Source organism: Felis catus, chromosome B3 (assembly GCF_018350175.1).
Source record: "Felis catus isolate Fca126 chromosome B3, F.catus_Fca126_mat1.0, whole genome shotgun sequence".
Lineage (NCBI taxonomy): Eukaryota > Metazoa > Chordata > Mammalia > Carnivora > Felidae > Felis > Felis catus.
The window spans coordinates 11,891,311-11,905,992 of NC_058373.1; the positions used below are offsets into that span (position 1 = coordinate 11,891,311).

Sequence of the window (14,682 nt, forward strand, 5' to 3'; positions counted from 1 at the left end):
GAGTACTGGGGCTTATAGGGAGCTCTTTTCTTGAGTCCGTTTAATTATAATTAGTAGGAGGAGGTGCAGTAGGTGCTGGCACTCCCACTGCAAAGCCTCAGCACTAACGGAGGCCTGTGTGATGTGAGCAAGCATAACAGGACCTAGTGTGTGGGCATGTGGATTTCAAAATTGAGAGACTCAAAGGGGGCAGAGATTTTGAAGTATTAGCACAAGGAAAGGTTTTTCTGAAACGCTGCGCGCTGTACCACAGATTTTGAAGTTTTTAAAAAGCTATTTTTTTAAACTTTTTAAAAATTCAAAGTTTGAAAATGTTGTAAGAATAAAGCAGTAGTACAAAGACTGCCTGTGTATTTTGCCCAGATTTTCCATTGGTTACCACTTTTGCCTCATTTGTTTTTATTGTTGTGAGTGCTTTCTTTGTAAATATTTATGCATGCGTATAATATTTTTTCTGAACCACTTAAGACTAAGGTTGACACACATCATGGCCTTTTACCCCTAAATACTGAAGTGTGGATTTCCTAAGAATAAGGATACTCTGTTTCTTAAGCACAGGATAGTTTTACTACAAATAGATTTAACATTGCTAACATAGTTTTGTCTAATCCATATCCCCATTTTGTTACTTGACCCAGGAATGTCTTTTATAACATTTCCCACCTCCACTGCAGGGTCCCATCTAGGATTAGATCCTGTATTAGTGGTCTTTCATAGCCCTTCTGTGCTCTTATGACGTTGGCATCTTTGAAGAATACAGTCTTACAAGGGAATAACTCCCCAGAGTCATGATGTAAGTTAGCATTTAAAAAATTTAGAAGCTATAGAGCATAATGTTTCTGCACGATATTGAGACCATTTTTCAAGTTGGCAGTGTTGAAAATTTGAGGGATGATGCTTAAGAATTCAGAGTTTTAGATTTGTTTTTTGAGAAAATCTGTCAGTACTGGTCCTCATAACAAGTGGTCTTTGTAATCTTCAGATAGACTGGGAGTTCTCTGTTTTGACTCCATTTACAGTCCTTACCTGGCCCGAGTGGGTGCTGGAGATTGTAACTCCTGACCTAGTCATGCTAACCAATAATTTTTCAAGTTTTATTTGACCCACTCATGCTGTTTTGATTATTCAACCCTTTCCCATGCAGTACTTCTTAATATTGTCCAAATTTGTGAAATGTAGAGGACCTATGCTGGCTCATTATGGTACCATCAGTTTTTCAAGCCACTCTAGAATGGTTCCAGAACATCTTCTCCCAACTGGAATGAAAAAAAAAATGTGTTAGCCGTAAATCACTTGGAAGTTTTTCTTCTGGGACCATAGTTATTTTTTTCTTTCCAGTTCTTTGAATTGTAACTGTCAGAAACTTGTGACACAGTGGAGAATTTGCCCCAGAGTTTTCTTTTTCATTGAAACTTGCTCCTGAAAGGCATTCTCTCTGGGAAAATGTACTGAAAATCAGTGAAGTTTAAGCAGTTCTTTCCCTCTTTTCATGATCTGCCTTCTAAAGTGGAGGAGAAAGGAATCCTCTTCTCTGGGCTCTTAGAGATAGTTAGTAGGAAGCCTCAGTGACTCTTGGCCAGAATTTAGGCCCATTTTATTTACAAAGGAATTTTACAGTTATTTAGATTTGATTTCTGTCTTAGAGTTTGTGTTCTGCCAGCCACCTTTTTCCAATAAAGGAAGAAAACCATACTTCGTTAGCTTGCATTCTGACTTTTTCATATCTGTTTACATTGCCGTGGGGCCTCAGTGGCCAGACCTTGGTATTTTTATCCCTAGTCCCCAAAATTTTGGTAAAAATTCCATTGATTCTCTCCTAGGGAATCCTGCCGATGCCCTCTTAGAGCTGGATCTGGCAATTCACATCTCCTATAACATATGAAAAAATTTTCAATCACAACCTTATATTTTAGACAACTCCTTTTTGTAGCCTGACTTATACATATGGCTTAGTCAGGGAGTCGTGCTCATAAAGTTTGCATTATATAGAAGAAGCCAGTGATCTAGGAGAGCCCTCTACATCTACAGAGTTGGGAAGTAATCGTTTTATAATGATCACTCTTTTCACCTTCCCTTTATACAAAGTGACTTAGTATTGCTGATCTAACTTTTCCCTCTGTTCTTGAAAGTTAAAACAAAATTTAAAATAATCCAGCCAGTTTCAGATACACATGCATACTAACTCATTTAGGCCTTCTAAGCCTTCTGTTGTTCAGATCCTCCCAGAATGTGTAAGTCTGACTTTTCCTGATTTTGTGGTCTTCAGTGGATTGTCACTGAGAGGAGGAGGGCTGTAGGTTTGACATGTAATGGCAAACACCTTGTTCTCACTGGGTTTTAGTTTCCTTCTTTAGGAGGAGGACTTTGGACCAGTTGATTTGCTCAGTGTTTGTGCATTCTCATACTAGAAGTTTCTGAATCTTCCTGGCTGTCCATAAGTCTGTAGACCTCCAATTTAACTGGAGGACTCTAGCCTCAACATTGATTCTGTCAGTTTACTGCCACCTTAGTTCCATAAAGTCATAGAAGTGGACCTCATTAAGTGCCCTGATTTAGATTCTTAATTCCTGTGGAGTTCCGTAAATTACAACTAATATTTGTGCATCTTTCTCATCTGATCTGCTCTCCCTCACATCTTAATTGTTCATGTTCTTTCAAGCTTGTTAACTGTGAAACCACTTCTCTCCAGTTTGACTATGTGTGTCCCTTCTGAGAGCCAAACTGTTCTCCCAAAGGAGACTGCAGTCTCATGTGCCAGTCTTCTAGTGCCTGGAGACATCTTCTTTCTTCCTTCCTGGCCGTCCCCGTCTATTCGTTTGGTTCCTTAGCAAACATTTGTTGTGCTAGGTTCTAGGGAGGGGGACTAACATGCCTAGAGTTTAGTTAGATATAAGGAATTCTTTGTTTAAAAAGGGACCTGCAAGGATATTATGCAATATTAATAGGCCTTAGTGTCTCAGCAGTCTGTGTCCAAAAGAAAAGTACCCTACCTGTTTGTTAGGCTGATACGGCTCATTCTTTAATTATTTCTTTCCTCAACAAAGGAGTAGCTCCATTTGCTTGCCTTTGTGCTGAACTCTGGTACAAAGATGAAGACAAGTGGCCCTGCCTCGTAGAAGCAGTCACTTACTCGAAGGGAAACCGATATGAAACCAACAGTGCTAGTAGAACTTGAGTAATGTACATAAAAGTGCTGTACTGCCTTTTCATGCTTCCTAAAGTAGGGTGGTTCCTGGACTTTTTAGGAGGATTCTTAGGAATCTGTAGATAAGCCACCTTCTTGCAGTAAGCTCCTGCTATTCCTTTGACCTGTTCTCCCATGAAGAATATTGACTTGACTTTAATTCTGTGACAGTTGTCTTCAGCATAATCTTATTTCCTATGCATAGACCCAGAGGCACAGTGGTAGTTGTTTTATAAAACCTCAGATACTTGCCTGTGAGTTTTTTTTTTTCCCCTAGATATTTCACGCTCAGTGACTATTATGTGTTCTCTCCTTCTTCCCTAGAAATGAGCTAAGTCCCACGTTTGGTCTTTAAACCCCAAAAACTCTTTGGGGTGGTAGGAGAGAGCTATAAGGTACGGCTCTTTAAAGCCTTCTAAGATCTCAAGGAGCAAAGGAACACCTACTGTATCTAATAATTATTAAGAACTACATCTTTGGCTGAATAGATTATTTAGTTAAGTGGTAGGTTTATCACTGAAAAATAATTTTAGAGACTTTTATCGAATATATTTTAAAGATGTTAGCATGTCTAGTATTATAGTAGTTTTAAAAGAAGTTTCTAACCAGTATTAGAATTTATCAAGATTCACATCATCTGTGAATTTGTTAAGATAAACATTTTTAGGCTTCATATTAGACCTGCTAAATCAGAAACTGTGGCATTCGTCCAGAAATTTGTTTTAACAAGTTCTTCAGGTGGTTCTGATCATCTTACATTTGAGAACCACTGGTCTAGTATATATTACGACTTCAATCTGTTCAATGGTAGTGGTAAATAAAAATAGAGTAGAAGAGATTTAACAGCTTTTTTTTTTTCCAGAATAGTTTAAAAAATACTTTCTTCATTTCCATTTTCATTTATTTTTGTCACCAGAGAAAAAATAGGCATAGATATTACACAGTCTAGGAAGGAACATAGCCAGAGTTTAAATAGAGCTAGAATAAACCTTTTTTAGCCATAATACCTAAAATATACATGTTCTGCCTTTTGGAGGATCCTATTGAAATTGGTTTTGTCAGATTCTTCAAACTAAACAATCCTGAGGAGTTCATTTAGAAGAAAATCATTTTGCTTTGCTTTTGATCACAGAGAAAAATGGAAACGGGAGCCCTCGGAAGATGAACAGGAACAAGGCACCAGTGCAGAGAGCGAACCAGAGCAGAAAAAAGTGAAAGCCAGAAGACCTGTCCCCAGAAGGTGCAGTGTTTGCTTGAACATCTCTGCTTCTGGTGGAGCTTAGTTTGTGTTAATTTGAGAAGGATGGTACAGTGGTAGAATGATGGCCTACGGTGTGCTGTGATTCGGGGCTTTGGAAGTCTCGGGCTCACTTCTTGCTAGGCTTCCTCGTTAGCAAGTGATTAGGTGATGAGGATACTTACATTTGACTGTGGGTGTTTGCATGGTGTGTCGTGTAGAGCGAAGCTTCTGTTTCTTACTCCCTGACTTACTAGTTACGAGGGGTGAACGTATCTTCTGCTTTTAAAAAAAGCTCCCTGTGTATTGGAGTAGTATGCAGGCTTTTTGGGGGAAGAACTAATTCCTAAGTTTAAAACACTGTTTGGTTGAAAGCATGCTTCACTGTTTCTTACCTTGTTCTTGGAATCTGACATTAAGCAGAGAATCTGATTGTGCAGGGAAAGAAGTAGGCCGAGGTCGCAGGGAACTTTGATAGTTAAAAAAAAAAAAAATGTTTATTTGTTTTGAGAGGTGGGGCGATGGGCAGAGAAAGAGGGAGAGAGAGAATTCCAAGCAGGCTCCGTGCTGTCAGCACAGAGCCTGATGTGGGGCTTGATCTCAAACAAACCATGAGACCATGACCTGAGACAAAATCAAGAGTTGGATGCTTAAGTGATCTGAGCCACCCAGGTGCCCTGAAACTTTGGTAATTTCATTAGCTGGCTAGCAATGTAAGGTACTCATGTTGGGGAAAGGAGGGCAGGAGGCAGAGATCTCAGGGGAATTTTCCTCCTTGCAGTATTGCTTAGGATGGGGGTTGACAGGCTGTTGCCTTTGGGCCACATTCCACTCAATCACCTATTTCTGGATGGCCTGTGAGCTAAGTATAGCATTTAGAGATAAACATTTATAGTTTGATGATAGGCAACACTAAATTTGAACCTCAGTTCAGTGAAATGTTATCCCTTCAAAAAGAATTCAGTTCTTATCATTAGGTGTGTAGCCCATAAATCCTGTGATTATTATTTCGTTTTGAGTTTTGTCAGTAAAAATTATGTGAAAATTTATTTTTTCTTGTTAAGTAAGTGCCTGCATAGTGGCCTCAATTTTGTGTCTTGTCTGGGAAAGCCAACAGTATTTGTGCTCTGGACTTTTGCAGCCAACATTTGCCTACCTCTGAGTTAGGACACTACACTGGCCCACCACGCTGGCAGGGAAATTTGTCAACTTAGTTTGGTCACAGGACTGGAAAGCCACTTCCGCTTTTTCTTCTAGAGTTTACCTGTCATTTATTGAATCCCTGATCATCTCTCTGTAGTGTTGCTTATGGAAGATGTGAGAGAAACAGATAAGATTGTGAGTTTCCATCTGTCTCTTTCTCCTGTTTTCACCTTTTTACCACTGGTAGAGTATTTCGGGATTTCCTTACGGGAGTGCCTAGGCTGTGGTTCTCAGTCCTGGCTGTGTGTGAGTTCCCTTGGGTGGCCATCTCCTTAGTCTGTGTGGCAGGGTGTAGTTTCTCAGGTAGTCTTCCAGATATATTTTGTACATGTCACACACACAAATATGCGTGTAGTTATTTTTTGTTTTTTGCTCATTTTATGCAGATAGCATTTCATGCATCTTGTTCTGCATTTAAAAAATATATATATATTTTTTAACATTTATTTATTATTGAGAGACAGAGAGACACAGAATGTGAGCAGGGGAGGGGTAGAGAGAGGGGGAGACACAGAATCTGAAGCAAGCTCCAGGGTCTGAGCTGTTAGCACAGAGCCTGATGCGGGGCTTGAACTCACAAACCGTGAGATCATGATCTGAGCCAAAGTTGGATGCTTAACAAAGACTGGATGCTTAACTGATCTGAGCCAAAGTTGGATGCTTAACTGACTGAGCCACCCAGGCACCCCTGCATTTTTCTTTAGTTATCTTGGAAATCTTTTCATATCAGTACATGGAAAAGTTTTTTGTTTTTTGTTTTTTTAATGCCTACCTAGTTATTCTGTTGAGTGAACTGATTCCAAGTTGATGAAGATTTAGAGTTTTCCTAGTCTTTTGTTAATTGCAAATAATACTACAGTGAATACCTTATTGTGCCTGTATCAGTGTATATCTGTAAGATCAACTCCCAGAAATGAAAAATGTTGACATTTCTAAGTTTGATAGATACTTCCAAGTTGTCTGCCAAAGAAGTACCATCAGTAACATGTTGCATGTATATTTTTATGTCAGGTAACCCTGAGGAGTAGTTGAGAACCATTGCCTCAGAATTCACTGAATCTCCTATATGTGTTTGAGGATTATCAGTATTACAATTACTTTTGTGTTGAAAATGCAGATTTCTAGTTGATTAGAATCTTAGCAAATGGGACCCAGGATTATACATTTCTGACATTCCCCAGGTTAATCCTATATATGTATTGTGGCTCTGGGAAATTATAGATTTGAAATAGACACCAAGTGATAGAATAAAAACTTTGCCAATTTTTCTCTTCTCATTTTAGAACAGTGCCCAAACCTCGTGTTAAAAAGCAACCTAAGACTCAGCGTGGAAAGAGAAAAAGGCAAGATTCTTCTGATGACGATGATGAAGATGATGAAGCTCCTAAAAGGCAGACTCGTCGCAGAGCAGCTAAAAATGTTAGGTAGGTTGTGCCCCAGAAGTGTTTCATTAGTGTGAGGGTGATAGTTGGGTAGAACTTGGTTCAGGTGAGTCCACAATTTTGCATTTTTTTTTTTTTAAGTTTATTTTGACAGAGAGAGAGAGAGAGAGAGAGAGAGAGTGCTCGTGTGCACACACTTGAGAGCATGAGTTGGTGGTGGCGGGGGAGGGGGTAGAGAGACAGAAGCCCCAGGCAGGCCCTGTGCCGTAAGTGTGGAGCCCATTGTGGAGCTCATACCCACAAACTGAGATCATGGCCTGAGCCAAAACCAAGAGTCCGATGCTCAACTGACTGAGCCACCCAGGTGCCACCAGGATTTTGCAAAATTTTGGATTTTGATAGGCAAAAATAATGACCCGTGTCCTAAGGTTGTGTTTAGAAATCTGATCATTGTTCTTGCAAAAAAGAATGATGTTGGCCAGTGGGAATATGGAAGGAATAGCAGTGGTTCATTTCTGGCCTTCATTCCTGTAAAGAAAAGCACTTCAAGTTGAGTTCTATTGAGGTGGGTTAGTCAGTGATAACTGTCACCCTTTCTAAGGAAAGATGTTTGGATTATAGTCTCACTTCTAAATTGCTCTTTCAATCAAACAGATTCTTCTGAGGATCACTTTATGTACTGGTATTTGGGTGTAATTTTATTAAGCTTACTTAACAGGATATGGAGCATTAATAGAAAATGAAATAAAGGAATAGATACATGCAGACATCAGTATTTTACTTTATATGAGTCCAAGGATATTTCATTTTCTTTCAGAGGATACACAGGTTTCTTTTGGTCTACTGAGAGATAGTGAAACTAAGTCCTGGAGATATTAACCTGTCCAGTGTGTCTAGTTAATGATTCCAAAGCTTGGACAATGTGCTGAATATGCCAAAGTGTACATTTTCCTCCTGCAGCTCTTGTACATCCAGGATTGTGTTTTTCTCTTGTGTGACTCCCCGGTGAAAGGTTACATTGTGAAAGGTTACATTTTGATATTTCATTACCAGGAAGTATGTTTGTTGAAGTTTTCAACAGTTTGAGGATACTTAAATTTCATATTCTTGTTATCAGACAAAATATGGGGTTGAAACATTTCGTCTTAGAAATAGTGTTTCCTTTTTGCTTAATGAAACAGTAGCTGTTTTTTCATTCAGTATATGTTTTCTTTGTAGTTTCCTTGTTTACATAGTAACCTCCTGTTGAAAAACAAAAGCATAGGCATGTCTTTGTAGTTTTCTCTATCTTGCTTACACAAATCACTACAAACAGTAGTCTGTTTTTATTTTGAACTGTAAGCCTTCCTACAGTTCTCCATGAACATGCATGAATACTTAAGTAGGAGAAAACAGGTACTTTGAGCCCACTTTATCTGTGGCTGATCTTAAAACAACATGCTGGAGCCAAAAGGATATGGTTCTTGAACGTCGTTGTATTTGGTCTTTAATTCTGGAAAGGTAGTCTCTCATTTATCCAGCACCATTTCTCACGCAGCTATAAAGAAGATGATGACTTTGAGACCGACTCTGACGACCTCATCGAAATGACCGGAGAAGGAGCCGATGAACAGCAGGACAACAGTGAAACTATTGAGAAGGTCTTAGACTCAAGGCTGGGAAAGAAAGGAGGTATGTCTCTGTGGGGAGCAAATTATGTCTTACCTACTCAGGCCCAAATCTTCTGTATTTCAGCTCTCAAATGAAGAATTTCAGTCCATGCTCACAGTGGTCGTGAAATGTGGAAGTTGTTCTGGCATAATGTCATGTTTCATTAGCAGAGGATGTAGGGATGTGTCCGATATGTCTTTGAGACTTGAAACTTAAGATGTGTTTATAGCTTAAAAACCAGTGATGTTGCAGATATTCTGGTTTATAAACCTGAAACAAATTTACCTTTAATTAGGTATTTCTGAATCTCCTGGGTGATAGGGAATGAAGATTTTTTTTATATCTAACTTGAGGTGTCTTATAACTTAGTTTCTTTAACCTTTCCATATAGAAAATATCAAAATACTGCTTAATTCTTTTTTCTTTTTTGTTTCCATCCAGCCTCACTTTTGGTTACGAGTTAACACAGAACTTTGGGTGGATGGGTAATTGGTGTGGGATGGTGGGGGGGGGGGGGTGTCTTTCTTTCTTTCTTTCTTCTTCTTTTTTTTTTTTTTTTTTTTTTTTACTGTTTATTCATTTTTGAGAGACAGAGACAGAATGCGAGCAGGGGAGGAACAGAGAGAGAGGGAGACACAGAATTCGATGTAGGCTCCAGGCTCTGAGCAGTCAGCACAGAGCCCGACATGGGGTTTGAACTCATGAGCCATGAGATCATGGCCTGAGTCGAAGTTGGGCACTCAACTGACTGAGCCACCCAGGCGCCCCTATTTCTTAGTATTCTTGGAGAGACAGATTTGTTTTCTGAGTTAGTAGGTACCAAACCAGAAGGATGTTGCTCTTCCATTTCTCTTGTGTTTAGACACAAGGATTTGTTTGATTTCACCAACATATTTTGGAAAACATTTTAAAGTGTAGAAATTGGGTTTGCATTTTGACAATATTTGAAATTACGAATCTTGTTCATCCTGTATTGTTTGTCAATTTCTGCTTATTTTTCAGTCAACAGGATTTTGATGCTTCATCCAAAAAAAGATTCTTTAGCTGAATGTGTACTCAGGAAGCCTTTTCAGGGTCTGATTTAATATACTTTTAAATGTTTACCTGAATCCTTTTGCAGCTACGGGAGCTTCTACTACTGTATATGCGATTGAAGCTAATGGAGACCCAAGTGGCGACTTTGACACTGAAAAGGATGAGGGTGAAGTCCAGTACCTCATCAAGTGGAAGGGTTGGTCTTACATCCACAGCACATGGGAGAGTGAAGAATCCTTACAACAGCAGAAAGTGAAAGGTCTAAAAAAATTAGAGAACTTCAAGAAGAAAGAGGATGAAATCAAGCAATGGTACATTTTTCAAGCAATGGTATATTTGCAGCCTTGAGGGAAGGAAGGTTTTTAAAGAATGTGTGGAGCACATAGCTGTCTAGGAACTCAGATTTTGCCTTAATTATCTGAACACAGAGCTGGTCACAATTCCATTTTATAAAATTGTGACCTGAAGACTATATATATATATATATATATATATATATATATATATATATATATATATATATGTTTTTGTATACGGCCACCAATTTTGCAGAGTTTGATAATAATAATAAGTAGCTTATGGAGCATTTTGCACACCCAGTGTTTTTTATCCTCATGATAAGCCCATGAGATTTGTACCATTGTACACATTTTGTGGATAGGGAGAGTGAGGCACAAGGCAACTTTTCCGGGAGGTCCCAGGATTGGAGTTCTGGCAGCCCAAATCCAGAGCTAAGTCTTATGCACCCTGTCATTTTCCTGTGATTACGCTGGGGTGGCTTAGATGTCAGGAGTTAATATTCCAGAACTGTCTGGGTTACAGTACACTTACCACTAATCTCGGTTTTCACAATTTGCAGAAATGATGTGACTGAAACAGATGAACTCCTGAAGCTCTGATAGACCATTGTTTTTAGTTTAATTTACTTACAACTTTGAAGGTGGTTAAGTTGCATATGAGAAATATGTGGGGCCTATAGCACCCACAGACCTAAACTGACTAATTAGAGGGATCAGGTTCAACCCTGAAGACACACCTGCCAGTGTAATGTGATCAGGTTATTTTGTATTAGAAATAGGGCCAGATGGGTTCTAATTCCCATTTTACTACTGTGCACGATGTGCTCCTTCAGTAAATCACTTATTTTTCCTTTAGGTATCCCTAAGAATGGGGTCGGTTGTAAAGCAATTACAAATTTAAAATCCTCGGAAGTACAGTAATAGTTCATTTCAGCTTGCCAGTATTGTCCTTCTATAGAATTTTAGTCCAAAGAATAACTAGCTTTGTGTAAAAGCTACATTTAATCTCTCCCAAAGCACATACCTATATGAAAAAGGCATGTTTCCTTTTAAATTTGGAAGACAGTTTTATGGTCCTATTCTGTTTAGATATTGGAATTTATTACACAAAGTAATTATTTTTAGGTTTCTTTATAAAGAAGGAACAACTGGTATGTTTTATGAGTCTAAGGTTTCCTAAAAGTGTATGTTTTTTATAAAATCTCTGGCTTAATTACTAGTAAAGGATTGCTAAAGGGACAGATGGAAGTAAAGGCTCAGTTTCCTTTGCTCTTCTTAGACTTTGCTTTGATAGATTTGTATGGATCTCCCAAATCTAATTGGAATGTATTTTTCTTTTCTTCTGTCTAGGTTAGGAAAAGTCTCTCCTGAAGATGTGGAATATTTCAACTGCCAACAAGAGCTGGCCTCAGAGTTGAACAAACAGTATCAGATAGTCGAAAGAATAATCGGTGAGCACATGGAAACTTATTTTAGCAGTGTGTGAGCTCCGCAAATAATGGCTTTTGGTTTTGGGGTATTGTAAATTTAAAAATGCATTTTGTAGATTTACTTGTAGAGAATAGATGTAGGGGAAAAAAAGCAAGAGAATACACGGCTATCTAGATTGATTTTGAAGGAAGAGTTAACAAGATTTGCTGGTAAATTTGGACATGGGAGATGAGAGAAGGCGGTGTCAAGTACGATGCCAAGACTTATGACCCAGGCAAATAGGAGAACAGAGGTACCATTTACTGAAATGGAAAGGCTAAGGGAAGAACTGGCTTGGAGTGGAAATCAGGAGCTGGGTTTGATATTTGTAAGTTTGCTATTCTTCTTGGTTGACTAATTGGGGAGTATCGTGAAGGTTGTATGTAGCATATGTGAGCTTGGAGTTTAGAACTCTCAGTCTGCGCTGGAGATTTATATTTGGGAATTTATCAGTATGTAGATAGTATTTAAAGCCTAAGATTTACTGAGATTATCAGAAATAGTATACCTCGTGAGACTAGGAAGTTTGAGAGCATTCCAGGTTTTGGAAGTTACGGAGAAGCCACAGGAGAAGAGAAATAAAGTCTGGTGAGAGAGGAAGGGGGCTGAGAGCATGATGCTCTGGGGGGAAGGAGGACTGAGACTTGATCCTTGAACTTGGGCTGGTTCAGGATCTGTGGAGTGGTGGGGATGAGGCCTGATTGGGGTGGCTTCAAGAGAGAATGAGGGGAACACCGTGAGTAAAAACAACTCTCCTGGGGAGTTTTGTTGTAAAGGGGAACATAAATGGGGTTGTAGCTACTCAGGGCTGTGAGAGCAAGACAGGTGTTCCTTTTTTTTTTTTTTTTAAATGATGTCAGATTATATTTGTATTTGTATTATATTTGTATTCTTATTCATAGGACCTAAAATGTCATTCTTTCCTTGATTATAGTGATAACTTTTCTGTCGTATTTTCCTTTTGTGTAGCCGTGAAGACAAGCAAATCTACATTGGGTCAATCAGATTTTCCAGGTAAGCAAAAGATTTGGTTAACAAAATGTTAGTGAGCATCTAAGAGCAGTTCAGGTTTTGCAGTGTATTTAGTTTTGCCACTTGGTGTTTCAATGGTTATGTGTAAAACAGTGACACTCCCCTTCTTTGATTGACAGTTGCTAATCTACTAATTTTTGTATACCAAACAGCTCACAGTCGGAAGCCGGCACCTTCAAATGAACCTGAATATCTATGCAAATGGATGGGACTGCCCTATTCAGAGTGCAGCTGGGAAGATGAAGCCTTGATTGGAAAGAAGTTCCAGAGCTGTATTGACAGCTTCCATAGTCGGAACAACTCAAAAACCATCCCGACGAGAGAATGCAAGGTGTGGTGATGGCTGGCTTTTGGTTTTTCGGGGGAAAGATGTATTGGTGGGAAGGGTTGATCACATAGATATTGGGAAGAGAAAATGTACAAAAGTAAATGATAATTCCCATTTTGATGTGAAAGATGAATTAACCTTGACATCAAAGGAAAATATTAAAACAGAAGAAGATGAATTGTACAATGGCTTCGCTGACCTCTTTAATCTTAAAATTCACGGAACTGGATATGTCTAATTAGAGATATTGTGCAGAATATTTGAAAGAATTGAAGCACTTTAAAGAGACGTGACATTGTATGGTGGGGTGCCTGGGTGGTTCAGTCGGTTGAGTGACTGATGGTTGAGCGACTGGTGGTTCAGTTGGTTGAGCATCTGATTTCAGCTCAGGTCATGATCTCATGGTTTGTGAGTCCAAGCCCTGTGTCAGGCTCTGCGCTGATAGCACGGAGCCTATTTGGGATTTTCTCTCTCTCCCTGTCTCTGCCCCTCAATCACCCCAGCTCATACATTCTCTCTCTCTCTCAAAATAAATAAACTTAAATAAAATAAAGAAATGTGATGGGAAAGGGGAGAAGCTCTGAATTCTAAGTTAGAAACCAAACATATAGGCTTTTTATTTGCTTGATTGTTTGCATAAATCCTTTCCCTTTTTTGGAATTCATTCCACATGTAAAATGGTGTGCTTGGGTCCTTGGCAGAAGAAGTCTGTGTAAGACATGGGCTCTGTCTCTGAGGAGTTGACGTCCAGTTCATGGCACCAGACCTCCATCTGTGGAATGCAGTGTGTATTTGAGGGGGCAGTGAGTGTAAAAACGAACTGTGGTCAGAGAAGTACAGAGGCAGGAGTCACTGAGCTCTAGTAGTCCATGAGGAGGTTTAAAGGGTTAAAGAGATTGCACTACTTGAATTGCCCTGGTTCTTGAAGGATGGATTGGTGCTGGATAGACAGATGGAAGGGGGCCCAGGTTATTGCCCTCCCCTGAAAGGCGTCAGGAGGAAGATGGTCTTGGGGCTGGAAGAGAGGAAGGTGTTATTGGCAAGTGCACTTAGGTCCGAGTGTGCGTGTCTTGAATACCTTGGAGGGTAATGCTGGCTTTATCTGGTGGGTATGGACATGCCTGCCTCCCTGAGAGAGAGCAGCATGATGGAAACAGTGTTGTATTCAGAAAACTTCATGTAATGGCAGTGTGTAGTTACGAAAGCCAGAAGGTCCAGCCAGTAACATGCCCTGGAAGTCCGTGAGGGAACCACAGTGTGCGGACAAGGGAAGTCACTGTGGGATGCAAGGATTGGAGGGGAGGAAGCTCTGGGGGAGCCGTGGCAGAAGTGGACGTGGGGCTCGGTGGCTGAGTGTGAGGATTCAGATTCTGTTCACTGCTGGGTGCTCACAGAGGAGAGGTGAGATGGTCAGTAATCACCTTAACCAAATACACTGTTAGGGCGATACATCATGTAATAGGGTGCTGATTCCATAGAGCCCTAATCTTCAGAGAAATGCTCGCTATGAAAAGACTTTGTGGCCTAAGAACTTTGGGACGCATTCCTAAATGAAGTTTTTCTGTAAATTCACAATATGGACAAGCGTTTTAGACTTTGAAAAGTCACAGTAATGAAATTTATGTAACTTGTATTACATTGTTTCCCAAATGGATTTAGTCACAGAATCCACATTTTGTACTGTGCAAAGCATAGAGACATGACCTTACTAGACTGATGTTCTTCATTCACATCCTTTCCTTTAGAAAACCAAACTCACACACTTGGGGGGTTCAAGGTCAGGGGGTTGGCATTTTGGAATTTGCAGATGTTCTCATGGTGACCTTCTGCTGTGTTTGGCATATACAGACTTTCCCAGTGGT

The 14,682-nt window shown here is 39.6% G+C and overlaps 1 protein-coding gene across 6 annotated transcripts in view; it reads left to right on the forward strand.

Moving 5' to 3' along the window:
* The window catches only part of CHD2 (chromodomain helicase DNA binding protein 2), a 122,673-nt gene that overhangs the window by 30,713 nt on the left and 77,278 nt on the right, over positions 1-14,682 (forward strand). For 5 of the 6 annotated variants that reach the window (XM_011282738.4, XM_045058856.1, XM_019831922.3 and 2 more), the window contains 7 exons: positions 4,317-4,424; positions 6,908-7,048; positions 8,544-8,677; positions 9,777-10,002; positions 11,341-11,441; positions 12,430-12,474; positions 12,645-12,823. In XM_011282738.4, the coding sequence (XP_011281040.3) occupies positions 4,317-4,424; positions 6,908-7,048; positions 8,544-8,677; positions 9,777-10,002; positions 11,341-11,441; positions 12,430-12,474; positions 12,645-12,823 (934 nt within the window). The remainder of the gene's footprint in view (positions 1-4,316; positions 4,425-6,907; positions 7,049-8,543; positions 8,678-9,776; positions 10,003-11,340; positions 11,442-12,429; positions 12,475-12,644; positions 12,824-14,682) is intronic. The other variant, XM_019831921.3, reaches the window with a different exon arrangement.